The following is a 27,092-nucleotide window of genomic DNA, read 5'->3' as shown; positions in this document are numbered from 1 at the left end:
CATTATTTCTCCATCTTTATTTTCATATTTTTATATAGTTTTTTATATAGTTTTCTTATATAGTTTATACTTTTTATTATTCTATTTTTTTATTTTTTGCTTTTTTATACTTTTTATTCTGATACCGGACAGTTTCATAAAGCATTTCACTGCATGTCGTACCATGTATGTATATGTATGTGACAAATAAAATTTGATTTGATTTGATTTGGAACAGCACCCTCTGTAGCTCAGACAGTGAATGTTACCTGGAGGAAGTGGATGTCATATAAATATAAAAACAAATTTAAATTTGCCTTAAAGAAGCTTCAACACTTTAAGAAGTAAAACAAAATAGACTTTGAAATCAGAAAAAAGTTGCACATGACCATGATAAATATCTTCTTCATCATCATCATCATCATCATCATCATCATCATCATCATCATCATCATCATCATCATCATCATTGTCATGTCGTTGGCTGTTTAAAGTACACTGGCTGGTCTGGGGTCTCATTTATAAAACTGTCTCTAATAAAAGTTTACGTGCGCTCAAAAGCCAAAAATGCCGTACGGCAAAAAATATTTTGATTTATACAACCGTGCGTACACACACCTGTAAGCAATGTTCCCTTTATAAATCACAGATCACCCGCAGATGTGTGCACGTGAACCAGCCTCATATCCCGCCCTGTACACGCCCATTTTTAACCATAAATAGTCAATGCAAATCACTGCATGGGCATGAGAGTGGACCTCGTTATAATGAGTTTCCTCTGCACTCTGGGGGTTTAAAAATAGGGTGAGGAGCCAGCGTCTCAGGGGGTAGCCACTGTCGCCTGCAGGTTATAATTATATTAAAAGCAACATTGTTATAATTACTGTATATTAAAAACAAAATTGTTACAGTTTCTACTTTTTAGTATTGTTAAACTCAACAAGAAGCCAGCCATCATTTAGTCTGTTCCCTACACTGCTATGTGTCAAGATAAAGGAATCATGTGTTGAACCAGGCCAGCATGCCACAATGTTTGTGAGGGTCATGTTGGAGTCACATATGGTTTGCACATTAATATAATGCACATGCAGGTTTGCCGTATCATGGCTGACCCTGCACATTGACCCCTACTGCCTAAGCTGGGATATGCAAAGAAAAGTATTTCATACGAATGATCTCTGTTCTCACTTCTTTACCCACTAACACCATTCATCACAATATACAGTAAATCTTACAGTGTCAAAAGGACAAGTGTAGATTTAGAGTCAGATTCATTAAAGTCTGATTTTTACAAATATCTTTCTTGTGTATTTAAATGTATAGTTTAAAGGAACACATTCATTAAAAAAAAAACTTTTAAATGAAATTTAAATGACAGAAAGAATCCACAAAAGACTAAAGTTACTTCAGAAGGCAGTCAGTACAGACATTACTGTGAAGCAGCTCTATAGCTCTAAAAGCTTAACAAGAAGGGATTAAAGAAAGAAAGAGTAAGATCAGTCTTTATATCAGACTTTCTATCAGTCTTTATATCAGTCTTTATATCAGTTTTTGAAGGCACTGTGAATCTCAGCTAATGGATAGAAATCTATTAGAAAAAGGAGACAACACAGAGTATAAGTTTTGCTCTTTTGCTTTACTGCTTTAAAATAAAGTGCATTGATCATAAACATCTCACATACAAAAACTGTTGAAACTAGTACACTAAAATCAGGGCTGTCAGCTTGTGAGTTCAGCTTAAAGTGAGGCAAAATCCTTGCATTAGCAGAAGTGTATTAAGTATATATTGATTGTCAAAGTATTTGGTATCTGCATGAGAGTTGGCAGCCTTGCTAACATTACTATTTTATAGAAACTCCTTCATCAATCGATTATTGACCTTTTCAATAGAATGAACAAAAAAGTACAGAGTTATTTTCAAGAGTAAAGAAAAAAAGAAAGAAAACATTTTAAGATCTTTCAAAAAAAGATCTTTCTCTTCAATCACAAAAACGACTCTTCAGTTTGGTGAATCGGTTCCAAACGTTCAAGAGATGTTTTGAGCCGATCAAAGAATCAGCTTGTACTACAATATTTTTTTCCGGAAGCCTTTATAACATATTACGATGCTATACCTTTTTTTAAATCCCAGCCCACAAAAATTCCCCTGTTTAAGAACCTAAATGACTCCAAAGGTTCCAAAACTTTCTAGAGCCGATTTGAAAAATGGATTCAAAGAATCGATTCATTCCCAAACGACACACCAACACTATTTACCTCAGCAAAATCTCTAAGTCAGGGCTATTCAATTAGTTTGTCCTGTGGGTCAGTTCATGAAAAGCGTCCCAAACGAGGCATTTGTTGTATTTTGAAACTGCATTAGAACATGAACTGAAATTTAAGTGCAAATAAAATAAGTTCACAATATGGAAAATATCATTGTTTCATGGTGTTTTTCTCTCTCACAGGAGCGCGTGCTCGCGTCACTCGAACAAAGTCACGTGACTCCTGCTCTGTACTGCGACCGCGCAGAAGACTGAACTGAGAGAAAATACAGTTTATTAACAGTTTATTCTTCCACTTCTGAAGTCTGTCACCATATTATAAAGGATTGAGGAAGGAGTCTGAATAATTCCAGAGTGCACTGTATGTTACGTGGACTGTTAAGCAGAAAATTGTTAAAGATATAAGATAACAAAGGTCTTTTACACACAGTAGGTTGTGTTTCCATCAGCAAGCAGCACAGAAAGACAGAGCAGTTTGAGTAAAGTTTATTATTTCTGAGGAGACATTGAACATTTTTATATCAACTATAATAAACCCATCCTAATAGTGCATACAGTTAAATAGTCTGTTTCTACATTCTGCATTCATTACTGTTCCAGTTTCTGCACACAAAATGTCCAGTGTAGCTCAGGGACAAATTAAATCTCACACCTCACTTATAGTTTTTATAAACACTTTTACTAACATTTTATTTTGGATCACAAAACCTCACAGATGACTTATTACTCGACATCCTGAATCCAGCATATAGAGGCTGATTGAATGTTGTGTGGACTCTGTGGAGGAGCCTCATGGTGTCAGAGACGCTGTAGAAGGACAGTGTAGCGATTTTGGCTCGTGAAATAAGGTAAATATTTATAAGTAATTATAACATGTTATAGTGACTCCTAAATATTTTAACCTAAGTTGAAATTAACGGTAATGGAATTAACGTTACACTTATTTGGTCTGTTCGTCCGCCGAACAGACCGAGTAATCTTTATTAATTCTATGAAGGAGGTATCTTCCTGGACAAGAAAGATTCACTTCCCTTTTACTATATACCGTAATTGAAATTAAATTAACTTGATAGAGCATGTAGTTCAGACCAGATGTTGCAGGTACCTTAAGTTTGTGAGCGATACTAAGAGACAATCACTTGTGGCACAAAAATATGGCGTTTAATGAATGAGACAAACACAACATGAAACTAACTACACAAACAAACAAAAGAAATAGGGAAAACAAAGATGAATATAAAAATTAATATAAAAAAGGTCGCGAACTCCACCGATCTTTGAGGAGAAAATACACCATTGTTTGAAAAATTAGTAACCGATAATTTTGTGGTCATTTGGATACTAAACATGAAGGGAATGATGGTATAAAGGCAGCGGTATATTACATACACAGATCAGTAATCAAAGTGTAACTGATGTTAATACAGTGTTGTGTTCTGACACATGAATAAAATACACCCTTGTCAGGAAAGTAAGGAGCAAATAATTTTAAGTCAGGCAAGTCTTAAAGACGAAACACATTACAACAGGGTTACAAGAATAAGAATCTTTGAGTATCAGTATAATTGGGGAGGAGATACATACGAGTATGGCTTAATGCTGTGGGATGTGGGGCATCTTATTCACTCATTTTATTAGTAAAAAGAATGTCCCATTGTGTTTTGTGTGTGTGTGTGTGTGTGTGTGTGTGTGTGTGTGTGTGTGTGTGTGTGTGTGTGTGTGTGTGTGTGTGTGTGTGGGCATGGGCTTATCTGGTCTTTGTGTAGGCTCCAGTCATTCTGGAGCCAGTTGTGTGTTTGTAAAACTGGGTTGCTTATCGGTTGATTGAAGATTAGATGTCGAAGTTTAGGGTGCCTGGGACCTCAAAATCTAAATGACCTGTACCAGATGCTACAGAAGCTTCAACACTTTTAGAAGTAAAACAAAATAGACTTTGAAATCAAAATAAAGTGGCACATGACCGTGTTAAATATCATCATCATCATCATCATCATCATCATCATCATCGTTATGCCGTTGGCTGTTTAAAATAAACTGACTGGTCTGAGCTGTTCCACAAGTGTTTACAAAACACACTTTAAAAATCCACCTTACACTGAATGGCAGTAATATAACCAATCAGATCACTCACTCATTTTCTACCGAGCTACCTCGGGTCACGGGGAGCCTGTGCCTATCTCAGGCGTCATCGGGCATCAAGGCAGGATACACCGTGGATGGAGTGCCAACCCATCGCAGGGCACACACACACTCTCATACACTACAGACAATTTTCCAGAGATGCCAATCAACCTACCACGCATGTCTTTGGACCGGGGGAGGAACGGTCCAAAGAGGCACGGGGAGAACATGCAAACTCCGCACACACAAGGCGGAGGCGGGAATCGAACCCTGACCCTGGAGTTGTGAGGTGAACGCGCTACCCACTAAGCCACTGTGCCCCCCTCAATCAGATCACCTCAATAGAAATTAGATTAGAAATAGAATTTGTAGAAATTGTAGAATAATGATATCCAGTTCTCACCTGTTTTTCCATTCTTCCTGCTTTAGCTGAAACTGCATGACCTTTGTGTTCTTCCATCATACACAAGTAACAGATGAGGCTTTGGTCAGTTCGACAGTAGATCTCCATCGGTTTGTCATGTTCAGAGCAGATCTTCTCTTGGCTTCTGCACAGGCTTCAACTAACTTGTGCTTCTTAAAGGCAGGAGACTGATAGTGAGGTTTAAAATGATCTTCACAATAGGAGGCCAGACAACCCAGACAGGACTTGACGGCTTTGTGTTTTCTCCCTGTGCAGGAATCACACTCCACATCTCCAGGTCCAGTATAACAGTGCAGTTTCTCCACCACTTCAGTTAGTATGTTGTTCCTGTATAAAACAGGCCTTGGAGTGAAAGTCTCTCTACATTGAGGACACCTGTAGACACCCTTCACATCCTCCTGATCCCATTGAGCATTAATACACACCTTACAGATACTGTGACCACAGGGAATAATCACTGGATCATTCAGGAGATCCAGACACACTGGACAGCTGAAGTGATCCTGATCTGCTGAAATACTGGCCTCTGCCATTTTCCTGCACTCACACTGTGTGTGTGTGTGTGTGTGTGTGTGTGTGTGTGTGTGTGTGTGTGTGTGTGTGTGTGAGAGAAAGATTTCTATAAGTTTTGTTTTCTCTGAAATGAACTTCCTGGTTCCAGAGAGAAGGTAAATGTAAATGTAAATGTAGAGAGAAGGTGTGGGTTTACAGAGAAAAGAAGCTCAGACTTTCAAGATAAAGTGAAGTTACAGAACGGGAGATGTTTTTAATGTAAAGAAGCTCCTCTGTGATTTAAAGAGCTTTTATTAATTGAAATGATTTTTTCATGTATTTGAATAAGGTAAATCATTAAATTAGATTTAGAATATTCAGACACTTTTTACTCAGTACATTACATCTCATCACATTACATCACCTCAGTCTTGTTCATTAGGGATCGATTTTAGGGATAAATAGTAACTTAACTTAAAACTTTGTAATTATTATTATGTTTCAATACATTATTATTATATGTTTCTATACTAAAACATTATTGTCTCATTATTGGATATTGTCTCAAAGCAGCTTTACAGAAGTATGGAAATATAGAATAAAGATGATAAAGTTTGAGTTACTATTTCTCTCTAACATTTATCCCTAATGATCAAGGCTGATGTGGCGGTGGCAAGGAAAAAACTCCCTGAGAGGAACCAGGCTCTAAAGGGAACCCATCCTCATTCGGGTGACACTGGACAGTAAATGACGTAAATGTAAATAATGTCCTTTCGTCAAGTGGAATTGTACAACCAAGTCCTTCTGATGAACTAACGGTCAGCGTTATTTCTGAGTTATTATTGATGTTCCAAGATGGCGGCATGGCAGTAGCAGTCAGAGGCCACTCCGGATCCAAAATCAGGTCAAGTCACAAAGTCAAGAAGCTTTTATTGCTATTTCAGTCATATATATCTGACACAGTACACAGTGAAATGAGTGTGTGTGAGAGGTGTGTGCGGTGAAGAGTGTGTGTGAGAGGTGTGTGCGGTGAAGAGTGCAGTCAGACACAGTGGATCCACTTCAGTTCGCGTACCACCAGAACCGCTCTACTGAGGATACCATTGTTCATTTTCTCCACACTACGATGAGCCACCTGGACTGCAGAAAATGGAATTATGCAAAAATGCTGTTTGTGGACTACAGTTCAGCGTTTAAGACTATAATTCCCTCCACGCTCACCTCTAAGTTGGAGGTCCTGGGACTCAGCCTGCCGCCGTGTCAATGGATCTCCAACTTCCTGACAGACAGACCACAAGTCACACACCTCATCCACCCTCAACTTCTGCACTGGACCTCCCCAGGGTTGTGTTTTGAGCCCCCTGCTGTACTCACTGTACAGGTATGACTGTGTGGCCACTTCAAACTCCACCACCATCATCAAGTTTGCTGACGACACCATTGTGGTGGGCCTGATCTCCAACAAGAACTAGTGAAGACTAAGGAGTTGATTTTGGACTTCAGCACAAAGCAGGAGCGGTCATACCAACCGCTAAACATCAACGGGACCCCAGTGGAGAGAGTGGACAGTTTCCAGTACCTAGGTGTTCACATCACACAGGACCCGTCTTAGTCCTGTCACATAAACACCCTGGTGAAGAAGGCCCAGCAGCGTCTGTACCATCTGAGATGCTTAAGGGACTTCAGACTACCCTCTCAGGTGGTAAAGACTTTCTACACCTGCACCATTGAGAGTTACCTGAAGGGTAGCATCACTTCCTGGATCGGGAACAGCATCATGCAGGACAGGCGAACCCTCTAGAGGGTGGTGCGGTCAGGTGAACATACCATCCACACCGAGCTCCCTGACCTGCAAGACATCTAATGCAAGCGGTGCCGGACCAGAGCCAAAAAGATTGTAAAGGATCTCAGCCATCCCAACAATGGACTCTTTTCTTTGTTGCGTTCAGGGAAATGCTTCCGCTCCTTGAAAGCAAACATAGAGAGTTTGAGGAGAAGCTTCTTCCCGCAGGCCATTCAGAGTTTAAACCAGGAAACACCCAGGATCTAGTACTAGACCACTCCCTCCATCTTCACTGTTTTTCCTCACACCTTTTTTTTTGCATTGACACTTTAACTCTGGACTTGCACAACACAGTGCCACTTTATAAACTCTATACACACCATACAGCACATAGACATTTTAAGGACAATCATTAAAACCATGCACATTTAGGTATATGCATATATTTTCATATATTATATACTTTTATATAGTTTATACTTTTTTTATTTATCTACCTCCTTTTGGTTTTATTTTTATCCTTAATTCCATTCCTTTTTATGGTTGAATACCGGACAGATGTAAAAAGCATTACACTGCATGTCGTATCTGTATGTATGTGACAAATAAAAGTTGATTTGATTTTTGAATGATCTCGCACCATAGTTCCTGAGAGATCTGTTGTTTTTTTACGATCCTTCATGACTACTTTGATCAAAAGGGGCAGGCTATTTGTTGGTACCTCAAGTACAAAAGGCTACACAAAGGGGTAGAACTTTTTCTTACAGAACCCCACAGTTATGGAACAGACCTCCAATTAGTGTTCGGGATTCAGACAGTCTCAGAGTTTAAGTTCAGGCTAAAAACACATTTGTTTAGTTTAGATTTTTATGAATAGCTTTTCTTAGGTAAAGGAGTAGATCTGGAGGGTTCATGGGTATAAAGAGTTTGGTGAACTGGGATGTCTGGATTTTGTCTCCTAACCACTGTGGAGTGGTGGGACACTTTACATCCCAGGAAGCCCTCATGTCTGTCACACCTTCTGGTTCTAGCCTTTTAGTTATGATGTCATAACTAGTCAGAGTCTCTGTCTGCACTTTATACATTATTTACATTGTCCATAACCTGAACACAGTCATACCTAACAATCTCTCTCTCTCTCTCTCTCTCTCTCTCTCTCTCTCTCTCTCTCTCTCTCTCTCTCTCTCTTTATCTATACGTCTCTCCTTACGGGACTACTTCGTCAATCCTGATGTTCTACCGCTGGCTAGAGTTTCGTCGCCCGGTGGTCACCTTGCCAGGGATTGATCTGCATGGTCAGCCAGTGTCTCATGGGATTGATTTGAATGAAGCCACCCAGAAACTGTCATGCCTTCTTTTGAACCAATGTTGTGTCAGTCAGCTGTATTATCTGGTCTTTATCAGCAATTAGGTCTGTGCTGAACTCAGAGTTTACAATTTTTTACAAAAATCGTTTTACGGAAGTTTTACAAAAAACTTCCGGTTCCGGTGAGAGTACGCTGTGCACACGTTGCTGCTGCTTCTCGCTGGAACATCTTTATGAATGTAACATTGTGTCGTCTCTTCCAGCTTGTCTACTAAACTTGGAATTGAAACTGGATTATACATACCAAAGAAAACTTTCGTACAATTCTGGACGTTTCTGAGAATGCATCTCTGTTCATCGGATGCTACGCTACTGCTAGCTACTGAACGTCTGCATGGCTTCATTGAACCTCTCTACAAAGTTGACAGGTGAGTCTCCACTCCCTCGTTATCTTTTGTGGACAGTACAGTTTATTGATTGGTTACCTCCACCACTCAAGCTGAACTGATGAGGTTTTTCTCTATGCTACTGGCCACACATCACAGAAGGGATTATGATGCATTAATTGCCATCTCATGCAGTTCTGATCTTATGACCAAATGTATACAAAATTGCAGCAAGCATTTTACATTCATCATCATCATCATCATCATCAGTCAGCTGCAAATATTAGTGGTTTGCGGGTGTCAACAATCTTCTTCCATTCTGTTCTGTTTCTTGCTGCTGTTCTCATTTCGTCAACTGTTGGTGGTATATCACTGTTGATCAATTTGCCTATGTACTGTGGGTAGAGAAGCTTTGGTTTACCACACTTTCTTCGCCTGTGTCTTTCCAATGGTTGATAGAGAACGTACTTGTTGATCAGCTCGAACTCTGGTTTGCGTAGTCAATGACCGACATATCTAAGTTGCCTCCTTTGTATCTGGAGGTATAGCAGGTCAATACCGATCGTATATTATAATCACTGCATTTGAGACTTTGACCAAGCGCTGGATGTTAAGCATTAGTATGTAGCAGTTGGTGGTGAAACTGTTGAGGCTTTGTTTGAGCTTCTCTGTTATAATCCAGCTTTCGCATCCATACAGAGGTATTGGTAAACATGCTGCTTGGAAAATATTTGTTTTGAGATGGATGGGAAGGTTCTTTGAACGAAATATATCCTTCATTTTCCAGAAGGCTGCCCACGCAAGGGCCTTTCTTGTGCTGATGTCATTTTCACTCGACTTGACCATTGACCCCAGGTACTTGAAGTTGTTAACCCACTCAATCCTTTGGCTACCTAGCTTTAAGTTTTTACTCTTATCCTGGTTAGTGAATGCTTCTGTTTTCTTCACATTCACCATGAGCCCCAACTGTTCTGCTTGTTTGGCAGTTTCATTAAGTTGGGATTGAGCTCTTTCTAGGCTACCTTCCAGTATTGCGAGATCGTCTCAAAATCAAGATCAAAAATTGCCATTGCTAGTTCTCGTTGACTTTGTCTTGGTTGAGTAACAAAGCCGTTTTCGCCTTTGTTGATGCCATGGGAAAGGGTGCAAGAGGGTCTCCTTGTAGGACTCCAGTTGTTATGTCAAATTCATCTGTTAGTTTTCCTTTGACTATTACTGCGCTTTTAGAGTTGTTGTATATGGTCTTGATTGTGTTGACCAACTTGACTGGGATTCCATAATGATGCAGGATCTCAAACATTTTCCTTCTATCTATTGAGTCAAATGCCTTCTTGAAATCTAAGAAGGTTATATAGAGAGGCATGTTTTTGTCATCGGCACTTTCTATCAATCTGCGTATGATGTGTACTTGATCGGTTCAACTTCTTCCTCAACAAAAACCCACCTGATTGGGTCTTAAGATCTTATCTATAGACTATCTTATTCGGTTGAGTAGAATTTTGTTGTAGACTTTTGTTGCCAAACGACATAAGACTGATTCCTCTGTAGTTGGTCATAAGAGTATGATCACCTTTCTTGGCAAGAGGAACTATGATGTTAGTTGTTAGTTGCCTTGGTGCAGTCTCTTAGTTGTATACATCATTGCAGATTTGATGGAGAAGTTCAATTATCATGGACCTCCATATTTGAGTGCTTCAGGAGTAATTGAGAGGTCGCATCCTGGTGCTTTGCCATTTTTAAGCTGTTGTACGGCATCGAAGGTCTCTTGATATGTAATAGGACCAACGTTTATGTCCAGGTCACTTATGTGCCAGGAGTATTGACACGGCGTTCGATAAATTGGAATGAACATTGAGAAGATCTCTAAAGTAGTTACTCCACTCATCTCATAGATCCTTTTTGCTGTTAATACTACTTCCGTCTGCTCTTTTCATTTTGTGTTGATGTTTTGACATGTTCTTCTCGCCAAGTTCATTAACGATCTCCCATGTTGTTCTACGGTGACCAGAGGCTGCTGCTGATTTGAGTTGTTGTAGCTTGCCTTCGAGATGTTGAACTTGGTCTTTGCATAAGCCGATTCCAATTCTTGATTAAGGTTTTGCCAGATTTCCTTATCTCTCTCCACACGACTAGTTTTGAAGGCCTTTTTCGTTCGGTTTCTCTTCTCTATTATTCTAGTTGTTGCTTTTGAGACCCAATGCTTGGCTTTCCGAGCAGTTCGCTTGCTGTCTCCTCGATGGACCTTTCAAAGATGTCGTATTTGGTTTGTAATTCTTGACTTTGTTTTCTTCGTAGAAAGCATCAAATAGATTTCTCAAGGTTATGTTGAACTGGGCTTGAAGCTCTTGACTCGTTTTGAGCTTCTCCCAATGAAATTTAGTCCTTATACACCTGTTCTGTCGTTCAACTCGTAGTTTGATCTTGATACGAGCACTGACAATTCTGTGATCTGACCCACATTTGACCATGCTGTAAGCTCTTGTATTCTCGACTGAATTGATCCATTTCCCGTTGATTAGGATATGGTCCAACTGCGCTCTATTTCCTTCATCCTTATCTCTGTTGCTTGGATGTTGCCAAGTCCATATTCTAGATTTGGGATGCGGAAATCTTGCTTGTGTTGGTCTCATGTTGGCCATTTCAGAGAAATCGACTAGCCTCTTGCCATTATCATTACTTTCTTCATGGAAAGTGTGAGGCCCGATTGATTTTGGGTTGGTCAAGAGTCGGTCCTTGCCGATACAAGCGTTGAAATCTCCTAGTATCGGAAGGACATTGTGGATTGGGACATCTTTCTCCGAGTCGCATTTATCCTCGGTTGGTGCATAGGCTATTACTATTGTTGTTGCTGGATTGCCTACGAAGTTTGCCACCATTATTCGTTCAGAAATCTTCACCATGGAGTGTTCATTAGGATGCCTATTCCACCTTGACCCTCTGATGTTGCTGAGGAATAGTCAAAACGCCAGGTGTTTCCGTCTTCGAGCGTCTCCGTGTGCATGTAAACTTGTTGATTAGTTTGCCATCTGTCATGACTCAGCCCGGACTTTGGCCACGTGCACTTGTTTGTTTATGTTCCTCGTCACATGTCTGCCCTGCCCTCGTCTGTTCCTCCCTGTTTCCACACCTGTTCCTAATTGTATCTGATTGTCTTTTGTATTTAAGTGTGCCGCGTTGCCGATGGCAGTGCGGATTCTACTGTTGTCTTGTCCTGTCTTCAGTTCGTGTTTTGGTTTTGCTATCCTGCGTTTGGGTCCACTTTTATCCCACGTCATGACACCACCGATGTTCTTGTATAGTGACGATTTCTATTCCATTTTTGATACACCTGTGAATTATCTGATGTAGCTTGCCGATCTTCTTGAGTGTTTGAACGTTGTAAGTTGATATTATTGTGGCCAACCTTGGTGAAAACGGGGCCTTCGGGTTTGTGCTTCGTGGATGTTGATATTGTTGGTTTTGTCTTTGAATGACCGTTGCATTATCGAGAGTCTTTGCAAGCCCTGTCATAGACTGAGATCTCTGGTGGGATTTCAAGCAGCGACCAAACGAAAACGAGTTTTCTTCTTTTGTTGATTTGGGAATCGTTGCAGGTTTTTACTCAAATTCGGTTGATTAGCCCTGTGTTTGAAACCTGGTGTCAGGTGAGAACAGGGCTGTACCGGTTGCACCAACGGAAGCAGATGTAGTTCTTTAAAAATCCGACCAGACCATGAGCATTCTACATTAGCTCTGTTTAACTGTCGGTTTAACTGTCGGTCAAAGACAAAGTAACTATAATCTCCACGCTTAATAACTGAGAAAAATGTAGACGTTACTATTAACTGAAACATCGCAACTCCCAAAGGACTATTTTCATCTCAATCTCCTCACATCCTCTGGATATAGTTACCTGGCTAAACCTTGCTTAACATCTAGGAGTGGATGCCTGGCTATTATTTTTCGAAACAGCATTAAAGGGTGGGTGTACGTTGTTTGAAAGCCAATGTTGACATTTGAAATCACCAAAAGAAACACGCCCCTAACCCAAATGGGTCCCACCCCTGTATTGATAGCTCCGCCCACACATATACATACGTAAACCCAGGCAACTAATGGAAAGAAATGTGTCTATCATAGCTGAAGGAAAGAACAATACAATTGCAGATAAACAAACTAGTAAAAATGACACACAAGCATAATCATGCAAAGGATGGCATATATTAGTTCTGTGAAACAAAGCAAAACCAACGTTACTCACCTATCGAGAAGGAAAAAAGCAACCTCGGCGTCTTGGCCGCATATTCACAGATTGGAGTTTCCAGAGTCAATAACTCCTGAGCTCAATGATGTTACTTCACAAATAACACTTCTTTTCTATCGTAGTGTTGTACAGAGGCAGCTACAACCCAATTTTCCTCAAAATCAGCTTTCCTCCATGGTGGACAAAATACACAATTCTCTATGTGTGGACGACTGTTAGACAGATTCCAACCCGAAAAGCAAATACTAAAAAAAACAGTCAATAACCACTGTAATACACTGTATTGTCACCAAATTCAGCTCATACATCACTGATGTCCTGATAGTTATATTACAACATATTTGTAGGGGGAACAAACTTACAATAAGTACAACCTATTTGGGGGAAATGTCTATTTGTATCATTTTTATGATTTTTTTTATATGAAAATATGAAACTCAAATCTGTGAATATGCGGCCAACTTTACTTAAGTCCCTCGGCGTCCCATCGCAGGCCTTCCTGCTCCTTCAGTTCTCTCCAGTGCTGGAAAGCTGATCCTATATTTACATGGGTCCTACTCTTGCCTTATCGTAAGCCTTTCTTCACTTTCTTTCTTTGTTTTTTATGTCAGTGTATGAATTGGTTTCTGCTAATTTCACACATGCGCACTGAACACTCTCTCCACCCATATTGACAAGACACGCCCATTTCTGCTCATTGGCTACATGTTTGTTTTGTCTTTGATTTGTTTGGCAACCCACGTTAGTTTTATGAAGCATCTCTCAAACAACATACACCCCACCTTTAATGTTAAACCTGTCAAATTTCATGATACTGTTACTTTTGAATATATGGTTCTCAAATTTTGTGTCTCAAATACACTGATTGCGATTCTTCTGTACTGTCCGCCAAAACCATTTACCAACTTCAGTGAATCAAATGAACTACTAACACTTGCTTGTGCTATGTCCCGCTCTGTTATACTGCTTGGTGATTTCAATATACATGTTGATACTGATTGTGCAAAATAATGCAAACTTTTGTCAGTACTCCAGTGTTTAAACTGTGAACAACATGTAAAGTTTCCCACTCAATCAAAGGGTCATACACTTGAGTTGTTATGCACTGCTGGTCTACGTAATGTTTCTGTGATTGGCGCTCAAATAGGATTGTCTGACCTTTCATTTATTGATAGTAAATTGCGATTTGCCTGCTTCTAATTTGAAACGAAAATCCACAATTACATACCAAAACCTAACCTCTGTGAATCCATTACTGTTTGCTACCACCTTACAGGATAACTTGTCTGTTATTGCTGAAGACGCTAGCCCTATGGACATTCCAGCTAAATATAACATGTCGGCTACAGATACAGCTTTAGATATGCATGTCCCTATGAAAAGACGAGTATCTTCTTTGCGTACATCTCCCTGGTTCACACCTGCCCTTCGTATTATGAAGGCTACTGGTTGACGCTTTGAGCGTCTTTATAAGAAAGCTGGTTTAACTGTGCATATTCTATAACTGAACCATATTCATCTTTACAAATCTGCTCTACAGACTGCTCGTACAACCTATTACTCTGGCCTTATTAATTCTGCTATATCTCGGCCTAAAACACTGTATTCAATATTTAAGAAGCTCACCCATCAACCTCCAGCTGACATCAATAGCTCAGCTGAGCACTGCGAGTTATTTTTGCAAACTTTTCAAAATAAAATTAATAGTAAATATAATCAATTCACCTCCAGCATTTCCCCTACCCCCTCTGATGAATTTGCTTCTACTCAACATACCTTTGATAACTTTGTAATGATTTACTCATGGCTGTTGATCGTGGTTCGGTTTGTTTCTTGATTCTCCTCGACATAGCTTCAGCCTTTTACACAATATCTCACTCCATTCTCATCTCACGACTATCTGCTCTGGGCGTCTCTGCCACCGTTTTGTCATGATTTATTTCATACCTATCTGATCGTCAGGCAAAGGTGACTATTGCTCCAGTCACACATGGTGTTCCTCAGGGATCTGTTCTTGGGTCTTTACTTTTTATTATTTACATGCTTCCATTAGGTCACATCATCCGTCATCATGGGCTTATTTATCACTTATACGTGGATGACACACAACTATACATGAGCTTTAAACACACTGATCCCTTTCCTATAGATGTTATAAACTCCTTGTATCAATGAAATAAACACATGGATGACCAAGAACTAAATACTGATAATACAGTTCTGCTCTTAGTTGGCCCTCCTAAATGTACTTCATCTCTTAATATTCATAAAATTAATATCACTGGCTGTCATGTAAAACTCTTAACCACTATCAAAAACCTGGGCATAGTGTTTTCAAAGTTTTCGCATACCACCCCGCTGCTGCGATCCCTCCACTGGCTTCCGGTAGCTGCACGCATCAGATTCAAAACACTGATGCTGGCCTACAAAGTCAAAAATGGACCAGCTCTCTCTTACCTCAAAGCTCTCATCATTCCTCGCACTGCACCCCGCACCCCGCACCCTCCGATCTACCAGCACTGCTCGACTGGTCCCACCATCTCTCAGGGTAAGAGGCAAGTATACTACAAGACTCTTCTCTGTTTTTTCACCAAGGTGGTGGAATGAACTTCCCCTAGAGGTCCGGACAGCTGAGTCACTGGCTATTTTCAAGCGGCGGTTGAAGACCTATTTATTCAGGAAACACTTCAACTAGCACTTCTTTCCTTATCTTTTGCATTTAAAAAAAAAGATAAACACAACCTTTGACACTTTTACATTGTAACTTTGAACAAATGTTTTAAACTAAGTATGTAACCTAGTGAGCCAGCATTAATGATTCAACGTTAGAGATTTAAGCACTTATGTACGTCGCTCTGGATAAAGGCATCTGCCACATGCTGTAAATGTAAATGTAAATGCTTGATTCTTCTCTGTCTTTCTCTTCTCACATCTCATCTCTCACGAAATCTGCCTTCTTTCATTTACGAAATCTTGCCCGATTATGCCCAGGTTTAAATATCAATGATGCCGAGACCCTTTAACCATGGTTTCATTACTTCCTGTCTAGATTAATGCACCTTTTTATGGTTTACCATAAACTTCTTTAAAGAAACTCCAATATATCCAGAATTCAGCAGCAAGAGTGCTAACACACACAAAGAAAGACTGAACTGAGAGAAAATACAGTTTATTAACAGTTTATTCTTCCACTTCTGAAGTCTGTCACCATATTATAAAGGATTGAGGAAGGAGTCTGAATAATTCCAGAGTGCACTCTATGTTAAGTGGACTGTTAAGCAGAACATTGTTAAAGATATAAGATAATAAAAGTCTTTTACACACAGTAGGTTGTGTTTCCACCAGCAAGCAGCAGAGAAAGACAGAGCAGTTTGAGTAAAGTTTATTATTTCTGAGGAGACATTGAACATTTTTATATCAACTATAATAAACCCATCCTAATAGTGCATACAGTTAAATAGTCTGTTTCTACATTCTGCATTCATTACTGTTCCAGTTTCTGCACACAAAATGTCCAGTGTAGCTCAGGGACAAATAAAATCTCACACCTCACTTATAGTTTTTATAAACACTTTTACTAACATTTTATTTTGGATCACAAAACCTCACAGATGAGTTATTATCCATCCAGAATCCAGCGTATAGAGGCTGAGTGAATGTAGTGTGGACTCTGTGGAGGAGCCTCATGGTGTCAGAGACGCTGTAGAAGGACAGAGTTCCTGCGCTGTGATCCACATACACTCCTATTCTGGAGGATGATGGACCTCGGAGCTTAGTCTTATTGTTGTTGTGACAGAAAGAGACAGATGATGAAGAACACCACAGACTCCAGGACTGACTGCTGAGTCCAAACACACACTCATAACCCTCTCCTTTCCTGTTTATCTCTTTATATGACACTGATATGTCTACATAACCGCTCCTCTCCACCTCCCAGTAACAGCGTCCACACACACTCTCCTTACACAACACCTGAGACCAGGAGTCAAATCTCTCTGGATGATCAGAGTATCGCTGTTGTGTCTCACTCCGTGTCACCGCTCTGTTCTTCTCAGACAGAATGAGATGATTATGTACTGTGTTTGGATCCAGAGTCAGATAACAGAAATCTACAGTAATAAAATATCCACATGTTAGATGTTAATCACAGGATTTATAATAAGTGTGTGTGAGACACCTGTCTGTGTTTCTATCCTCCTAATGCAGCTCTATAAACATGGATCAGATTTAGAAAAACAAGACATTTTAAAAATGTGTGTATATGTGTGTCTGTGTGTTTTTAGGTGTGTCTGTGTGTCTCTCTGTGTGTACAGTATGTGTGTGTGTCTGTGTCTCTGTGTTTGTGTGTGTGTGTACGTCTGTGTGTATTTGTGTGTCTGTGTGTGTGTGTGTGTGTCTGTGTGTATGTGTGTGTGTGTAAAACCTACACTGCACAAAATCTTCTCTGTTCTTTGGTTCTGAAGGTAAACTCATCTGAACTCCTGCAGCTTTGGAGACACATAGACAAAATTGAGACAGAAAAATGAGGTGGAAACAGTTTAAAGTGTGAATGTGAAAAATTTGCTTCCTCACGTTTCTTTCAGATGTCAACAACGTCACCATCTCAATTTATTCATCAGCTACGATTTTCTCCACAAATGTAAGATTTGTACTTTGTTTGTCTGCTAAATTGATCTTGATGTCATTTACAAGACTGATGCTAATACTGTGTGATTTTCTGCAGTCTTGTTCCTGCTTACTTCTTATTTCTGTTAGATGAATTTTATGACTCTTTTTACTGTGATACAGAAACAATGTTTGTTTGTTCACCTTGTGGTCTGATTATGTTGAATTCCTCCTCACAGATTTGTTCAACTTGTTTTTTCAGATCTGAGAGAGATTTCCTCACTCCATCAAATGAGAGATGTTGATTGACAGTGAAGCTGGGTGAGTCGTCACATCCAGGAGAAACACAGAGAGACGGGAAACTCTACAGAGAGGAAACACATCATAGAAGAGAAGGAGAAAAGTGGACGAGAGGAACGAATGAATCTCAGACTGAATCAGACCAAAGACACACTTTTGATCTCAGACAGGAACATTTCTTGTTGCTGTAATGAGCTTTTAGGAGGAAACTTTGTGAGGAACAGCGCCCTCTGTAGATCAGACAGTGAGTGTTACCTGGAGGAAGTGGACATCATCGTGTGTGTGTGAAAGCTGCTCCAGCCCAGTGACTCTCCTCTGAAGATCAGCAATCTCCTGCTCCAGTTGATTCAGGAGTCGTTCAGCTCGACTCGCTTCATCTTTCTCCTGAGCTCTGATCAGCTCCGTCACCTCCGAGCGCTTTTTCTCCATGGAGCTGATCATCTCAGTAAAGATCCTCTCACTGTCATCTACTGCTGCCTGTGAACGTATCTGTAAGGACACACACACACACACACACACACACACACACACACACACACACACACACACACACACACACACATCCATTTAAAGATCAACTCTTTCTGTCACAGTGACTCTATAATGTGTGTTTTTATGTGAATCTCAGTTTCCTCCTCACCTTAATAATGTCCACAGTCTGTTTCAGCTCCTGCACCTTCTTCAGGTTCTCCTGGATCCTCTGCTGGGATTTTATCTGATCCTCCTTTAACTCATTCTGAGACCAAATAAAATATGTTTACTTAATAGAAATAAAAGTAAAATACAAAGAATTGTAGCTGTAATTAAATAAGAAACTACAATAATTGTCCCCAGCACACATCATCACACTCATCACCCTCTCCTTTCCTGCTGATCTCTTTATATCAGACTGCTCTTAACATGGTGCCCTGTGATGATGTGGAGTCCCACCAGGGTGAACTGTTCTGGTTACCACCAGAGGCTCCTCAACCTGGATCAGGACAAATATAACTAGACCAAACTATGAGCAGAAGCTTCCCAGATCTCCAGCTCAGGGTTCTTTTTACATTTCCACAATCACTTTCACTCACTCGTTTAGTTAAAGGTGTTTTTTGTACTCGAAAATGACCTTAAACATCTTTCACTGGTATTACAATCAATCAATCAATTTGGCTCCTGCGATGGGTAGGGGGGTGTCCCATCCCTGTGCGTTGAGCCGACCAGATGAACTAGTTGTTTCCAGCACTGACGGTCTTGTGCCAGCTGCTCTGCTTCCGCTATAGCAACTCCTTGTTGTTGAAGGTCGCCCGCAAGGACGTTGAGGCAGTCTGCTTCAGTTGCTATAAGGTTGCCATCAGAATCTTTCACCAGGGCTGTCTTAATGCGGGGGCCATTACGGGCTTGGCGCAGCAGACTGAAAACACGGCTCATGTTGTTATTATTGGCCGCGGACTCTAGGTGTTTAGCTTCTGCTTGCCAGAACTTCTCTTTATCCTCGGCTATAGCCACATTGCGTTGGCAGTTCATTCGCCGATACTCTGTCAGGTCACCTCTGAGATGGGCCTCACGTCGCCAGTCGATGATGTTAAGTGTCCTCTCCGATATCCAGGGCTTTTTCGTGGGAGGTCAAAAGTGTCCGAAGACATTGTGAGCTGACTGGATAATACTTTCCTTGAAGGTCTGCCAGTCGTTCACCTTGTCTTTAGCCAGGTTATCAAAGGTGTGGCGTATGGCGCAACTGAAGTCTGTGGCGATGTTTGGGTCACTGAGTAGGGAGAAGTCCGGGCGAGGCAGAGTCTTGGTGTGCTGGTTGGCTCGCAGCTTTAAGGCGATGGTCTGTGTTGCCAAGCTCTGCTCCTCTGTACACACGACAGTCGGTGACAATCAACTTCCAGCGTCGAGAGATGAGGATATGGTCCAGCGCTTTCCTGGTTCTATCATCTGGGCTGTACCATGTCCAGTAACGGATAAGCTTCCGGGGGAACCAGGTATCAGCGACACAGAGGTTATTATGGTGGCAGAGAAGGAGAAGGCGGTTACCGTTGTCGTTTGTGGACTTGTCAGCAAAAATTGTGCCTACAGGTGAGCCTGTGGACCGATCACTGATGGACAAAGTGGCGTTGGTATCGGTGAGGATGATGGTGATGTCATGTGGTGAGGCTAGGCCAACAGCCTGGTGGAGTTGGTCAAAGAAAGCATCCTTCGCATCCTCATCAGCAACATCGGTGGGAGCATAAGTGACGATTAATGTCATCTTGCCGTGTTGGTGGAGATAGCGGGCCGACAGTAATCTGTCGCTCAGGGGTGTCCAGCTGATTAAGGACTTGCGGAGGTTCTTTGAGATAGCAAGGGCCACACCATAAAGGCCTGTTCGTCTCTCGGGGCCACTCCAGAAGTAGCAATGGTCGCCTGCTGTTATTTCGCCATTGCCAAGCCATCGAACTTCACAGTGCCCTGGCAAGGAGATGTTATAGCGGCAGAGCTCTCGGGACAGCAGGGTGGCAGCTCCAGGGAGAGAGTGTCTGGACATTCTGGTATTACACCATATGTTATATGTAGATATATAGTATTTTACATTTTACATTAATAATTTTAAATTCATTTTAAACTTTAATTATATGTGTATTGGCCTCGATGCCCGATGATGCCTGAGATAGGCACAGGCTCCCAGTAACCCGAGAAGTTTGGATAAGCGGTAGGAAATGAGTGAGAGTGAGTGTATGTGTATTCATTAATTTATTTTTATTCTTATTCTTTTTTTCTTCTATATATTTATTTCTTTTTTCTCTCTTCTGTTTCTATACTTCTGTAAAGTTGCTTTGAGACAATATGAATTGTTAAAAGCGCGATACAAATAAACTGAATTAAAATTTATATTTGAATTTTAGTATGTGTGCAAATATAACTATAAAGTACATTTAAATGTATCTTAAAGAAGCTTCAACACTTTTAAAAGTAAAACAAAATAGACTTTGAAATCAGAATAAAGTGGCACATGATCGTGTTAAATATCATCATCATCATCATCATCATCATCATCATCATCCCGTTGGCTGTTTAAAGTACACTGACTGGTCTGAGCTGTTTCACACGTCGTTACAAAACACACTTTACAAATCCACTTTACACTGAATGACAGTCATATAACCAATCAGATCACCTCAATAGAAATTAGATTAGAAATAGAATTTGTAGAAATTGACTTAAAAAGGAATAATAATATCCAGTTCTCACCTGTTTTTTAGTTCTTTCTGCTTTAGCTGAAACTGTATCATGACCTTTGTGTTCTTCCATTGGACACAAGTAACAGATGAAGCTTTGGTCAGTACGACAGTAGATCTCCATAAGTTTGTTATGTTCAGAGCAGATCTTCTCTTGGAGATCTGCATAGGCTTTAAGTAACTTGTGCTTCTTAAAGACAGGAAACTGATAGTGAGGTTTAAGATGATCTTCACAATAGGAGGCCTGACAAACCAGACAGGACTTGACGGCTTTGTGTTTTCTCCCTGTGCAGAAATCACACTCCACATCTCCAGGTCCGGCGTAACAGTGCAGATTCCCCACCACTTCAGCCAGCATGTTGTTCCTGTATAGAACAGGCCTTGGAGTGAAAGTCTCTTTACACTGAGGACAGCTGTAGATGCCCTTCACATCCTCCTGATCCCAGTGAGCATTAATACACACCTTACAGATACTGTGACCACAGGGAATAGCCACTGGGTCATTCAGGAGATCCAGACACACTGGACAGCTGAACTGATGCACAGAAAAATGATCTACTGAAATACTGGCCTCTGCCATTTTCCTGCACTCACACTGAGAATAGAGAGAGAGAGAGAGAGAGAGAGAGAGAGAGAGAGAGAGAGAGATTTCTAAGTTTTGTGAGAGAGAGAGAGAGAGAGAGAGAGAGAGATTTCTAAGTTTTGTTTTCTCTGAAATGAACAAGAAGGTACATGTAAATGTAAATGTAAATGTAGAGAGGAGGTGTGGCTTTACAGTGAAAAGGAACTTAGACTTTCAAGATAAAGTGAAGTTACACAACAGGCGAGAGACTTGTTTTTAATGTAAAGAAGCGTGAAAAAAGTGATTTTAAAAAAGTGATTTAAAGAGCTTTAATTAATTGAAATTATTTTTTCATGTATTTGAATAAGGTAAATCATCACATTATATTTATAATATTCAGACACTTTTTACTCAGTACATTACATCTCGTCACATTGCATCACCTCAGTCTGGTTCATTAGGGATCAATTTTAGGGATAACTTATCATAGTAACTTATAATAATAATTACAAAGTTTTAAATTATGTTTTTATACTTTATTATTATTATATATATATATATATATATACTATACAAAAAACACACACTATACTTAACAATGGACATTGTCTCAAAGCAGCTTTACAGATGTATAGAAATATAGAGTAAAGATGATAAAGTTTGAGTTACTATTTCTCTCTGACATTTATCCCTAATGATCAAGGCTGATGTGACGGTGGTAAGGAAAAAACTCCTTGAGAGGAACCAGGCTCTAAAGGGAACCCATCCTCATTTGGATGACACTGGACAGTAAATGATGTAAATGTAAATAATGTCCTTTCTTCACAAGATTATAGTCAAGTGGAATTGTACAACCAAGTCCTTCTGATGAACTAACGGTCAGCATTATTTATCAGCTCATTATTGATGTTCCAAGATGGCGGCATGGCAGTAGCAGTCAGCGGCCACTCCGGATCCAAAATCAGGTCAAGTCAAGAAGTCAAGAAGCTTTTATTGTTATTTCAACCATATATATCTGACACAGTACACAGTGAAATGAGACAACGTTTCTCCAAGACTATGGAGCTACATAAAACAAAGACAAAGATAAGGAGTTAAAGTAAGTTAGTCCTATACACTGTTGAGAGCCAGTTGCATGCACAAAATGTTATCAGGCACTGGCATGTACGAGATGGAGTTACAGGACTCTACATACCTGATACTGGTTTTCTTAATACTGGTACTCAGCAAATAAATAATAATAAATATAAAGGTACACCACAACCAATTACTAACTTTTCCTTCAGTAGACAGACGGACATAGATAATACAAAGAGAAGGAGAAATAGGGAAAGAAAAGAGAAACGTAAGGTGAATAAACAAAGAAAGATTGATGTAAAAATACAAAAGGTTGAAGAGTTGGTTGAAGAGTTGAAATACTTGAATATGAGTGTTTAGAAGAAGACATCAAGCGATCAGATGCTGTACCTAGAAAGCTGGAAGAAGATTCCAAATGAAAAGATTATAATGCATTGTGTTATAATGTTTCATTTTCAGAATTTTCAAGAAAATTCTGAAATGCTTTTCTTTTTCTTATAATCATGTATTCTCATGTAATAGAGTTGATTAGATTAATATTGTTTATTTTACTGTAAACTTTCTTGTAGTGAATGCTTATAAAGCCTACTGTGTATTACTGGGAGTATCTGCACGCAAAGTGTCTCAAGGCCTGTTGTTGAAATGAAGCCTTCTGTATATTCGCAGGGAGTAATCTGTACCCGCAATATTTTATAGCTCGCTGTCAAACTCCACGGCAAGAGAAAGCTTCAGTTCTATATAATCACAGCCTGAGAAGTCGCAGGAAGTATGACTATATATAGAAATGTTAACCTTGAGAATAGAGGAAAACAGACAGTAGTAGCACACACAGAGTCGCTGGCAAGATATGTTCGGGAAACTGAGAAGTGTTTATGAAATAAGATGGTAGCCGTCTAAAAGGCACAAATAAAACCAAACCTGACAGCCAAATTCTGGCCACAGTAAAAAGTATAAAAACCCGCCTTGAATCACATTGTGCGTGCATTCTATTGTAAGCAGCATTAGTGCAAGTTATACTTTAGGTGCATCATAGGACAAACGCAGGTTTACACTTGGAGAGTGTTTCTTGGTTTGTTATAATCTTTGCATCTTAATACCTTTTACCTATTCTAGTACTGTTTGATTATTTGAAGGAGTTTTTATGTGTAATTTTCTTTTTATTTGACATATATTACACACACCTATTTGTATTACACTACTTTTAATAAAAAAGAAGACCTCCAATTGTGAGGATCCTAAAAAGACAAAAAGGTCTAAGTCTTCCTCCTTCATTTAAAGATTCAAACAATAGATAAAGTAGATTAAGTAGAAGACCTTGGAGAGGAGCCATCCATCCATCTTCTACCGCTTTGGAGAGGAGCCTTTGTTAGAAAACCGAGGGGACACCTGGTTCAAGGTAAGACCAACTTTGATCTTGTGTTTCCAACACGAACTCGTGCCAATTAAGAAACACACCTTAGCGGGAGTGTGGAAGGGTTTCCTACGCAATCCGAAAACATGTCGCTAAGGGACAAGCATGTCAGTATAATTATTTCAACACATAAAGTGCATCTGTACAACCTGATGTACACAGTGTGAGACAGAAGACAGTGCACACAAACAATACAAAACACTAAAAGACAATACACAAAAGCAGCACAGACCAGAGCACATACTATACATTCTAAAGTGCAAAATACCTTAATGAACACTTATGAGGTATTGTAATGAATTGTGCAAAACAGCAATTGACTGAAATGTGAAAGAACAGAATGTGCAAAAAGCAAAAATAGTGTCCAGAACATCATGTAAACAGTTTAGAAATGGGTGGTGCTGTAGACATGGATGTATATTTGAAGGGTGTGTATTTGGTGCAGATTAGTGCAGTCCCCACAGTTGAGTGTGTGTGTGTGCGTGCATGTGTGTGTGCATTGTGCTCGGTTGGGTTCAGTTCAATTATTGAGGGGTGATGGTTTGTAGAAAGTAACTGTTACACAGTCTGGTCATGAGGCCCGAATGCTTTGGTACTTTAGCATTCGGAGGGTAAAGAATGTGTGTGAGGGGTGTGTGGGTTGAAGAGTGTGTGTGAGGGGTGTGTGGGGTAAAGAGTGTGTGTGATGAGTGTGTGCAGTGAAGAGTGTGTCTGAGGGGTTTGTGTGGGGTGAAGAATGTGTGTGAAGGGTGTGTGGTGAAGAATGTGTGTGAGGGGTGTGTGCGGTGAAGAATGTGTGTGAGGGGTGTGTGCGGTGAAGAGTGTGTGTGAGAGGTGTGTGTGGTGAAGAGTGTGTGTGAAGGGTGTGTGTGCAGAAAAGGGAATCATGCAAAAATGCTGTTTGTGGACTACATTTCAGCGTTTAACACCTTACGTCCCTCCATGCTCACCTCTAAGTTGGAGGTCCTGGGACTCAGCCTGCCGCTGTGTCAATGGATCTCCAACTTCCTGACAGACAGACCACAAGCCATATAGGTGGGCAAACACACCTCATCCACCCTCACCCTCAATACTGGACCTCCCCAGGGTTGTGTTTTGAGCCTCCTGCTGTACTCACTGTACACGTATGACTGCGTTGCCACTTCCAACTCCACCACCATCATCAAGTTTGCTGATGACACCGTTGTGCTTGGCCTGATCTCCAACAACAACTAGGGAAGACTAAGGAATTGATTGTGGACTTCAGCAAAAAGCAGAAGTGGTCATACCAACTGCTAAATATCAACGGGACCCCAGTGGAGAGAGTGGACAGTTTCCGATACCTAGGTGTTCACATCACACAGGACCTGGCTTGGTCTTGTCACATAAACACCCTGGTGAAGAAGGCCCAGAAGCATCTGTACCATCTGAGATGCTTAAGGGACTTCAAACTACCCTCTCAGGTGATAAAGACTTTCTACACCTGCACCATTGAGAGCGTCCTGACGGGTAGCATCACTTCCTGGATTGGGAACAGCATCATGCAGGACAGGCGAACCCTCTAGTGGGTGGTGCGGTCATCCACAACGAGCTCCCTGACCTGCAAGACATCTAATGCAAGCGGTGCCGGACCAGAGCCAAAAAGATTGTAAAGGATCTCAGCCATCCCAGCAATGGACTCTTTTCTTTGTTGCATTCAGGTAAATGCTTCCGCTCCTTGTAAGCAAATATAGAGAGAATGAGGAGAAGCTTCTTCCCGCAGGCCATTCAGAGTTTAAACCAGGAAACACCCAGGATCTAGTACTAGACCACTCCCTCCATCTCCACTGTTTTTCCTCACACCTTTTTTTGCACTGACACTTTAACTCTGGACTTGCACAACACAATGCCACTTTATACACTCTATAAACACCATACAGCACATAGACAATCATTAAAACCAAAATCAAGATCAAAAAATGCTATTGCTAGTTCTCGTTGACTTTGTCTTGGTTGAGTAACAAAGCCGTTTTCGCCTTTGTTGATGCCATGGGAAAGGGTGCAAGAGTGTCTCCTTGTAGGACTCCGGTTGTTATGTCAAATTCGTCTGTTAGTTCTCCTTTGACTAAGACTGCACTTTTAGAGTTGTTGTATATGGTCTTGATTGTGTTGACCAACTTGATTGGGATTCCATAATGATGCAGGATCTCAAACATTTTCCTTCTATCTTTTGAGTCAAATGCCTTCTTGAAATCTAAGAAGGTTATATAGAGAGGCAGGTTTTTGTCATCGGCACTTTCTATCAATCTGCGTATGATGTGTACTTGATCGGTGCAACTTCTTCCTCGACGAAAGCCCACCTGATTGGGTCTTAAGATCTTATCTATAGGCTATCTTATTCGGTTGAGTAGAATTTTGTTGTAGACTTTTGTTGCCATCGACATAAGACTGATTCCTCTGTAGTTGGTCATAAGAGTATGATGTTAGTTGTTAGTTGCCTTGGTGCAGTCTCTTGGTTGTATACATCGTTGCAGATTTGATGGTGAAGTTCAATTATCACCTGGCCTCCATATTTGAGTGCTTCGGGAGTAATTGAGAGGTCGCATCCTGGTGCTTTGCCATTTTTAAGCTGTTGTACGGCATCGAAGGTCTCTTGATATGTAATAGGACCAACGTTTATGTCCAGGTCACTTGGTGCCAGGAGTATTGACTCAGCGTTCGATAAATTGGAATGAACATTGAGAAGATCTCTAAAGTAGTTACTCCACTCATCTCGTAGATCCTTTTTGTTGTTAATACTACTTCCGTCTGCTCTTTTCATTTTATGTTGATGTTTTGACATGTTCTTCTCGCCAGGTTCATTAACGATCTCCCATGTTGTTCTACGGTGACCAGAGGCTGCTGCTGATTTGAGTTGTTGTAGCTTGCCTTCGAGATGTTGAACTTGGTCTTTGCATAAGCCGATTCCAATTCTTGATTAA

General features: G+C 40.4%; 1 protein-coding gene across 2 annotated transcripts in view; it reads right to left on the bottom strand.

Annotated features, from left to right (window-relative positions):
- Nucleotides 1-16,365: 16,365 nt before the first annotated feature.
- The window catches only part of LOC113649117 (tripartite motif-containing protein 16-like), a 57,101-nt gene continuing 46,374 nt past the window's right edge, over nucleotides 16,366-27,092 (bottom strand). For both annotated transcript variants that reach the window (XM_047820568.1, XM_047820569.1), the window contains exon 6: nucleotides 16,366-17,107. In XM_047820568.1, coding sequence (XP_047676524.1) covers nucleotides 16,584-17,107 — 524 coding nt within the window. In that variant the 3' untranslated portion in view covers nucleotides 16,366-16,583. The remainder of the gene's footprint in view (nucleotides 17,108-27,092) is intronic.

The sequence above is a fragment of the Tachysurus fulvidraco genome, chromosome 11, assembly GCF_022655615.1.
Source record: "Tachysurus fulvidraco isolate hzauxx_2018 chromosome 11, HZAU_PFXX_2.0, whole genome shotgun sequence".
Lineage (NCBI taxonomy): Eukaryota > Metazoa > Chordata > Actinopteri > Siluriformes > Bagridae > Tachysurus > Tachysurus fulvidraco.
The sequence above is the reverse complement of the archived record's forward strand: the minus strand, read 5'-3'. Positions and strand labels throughout refer to the sequence as shown.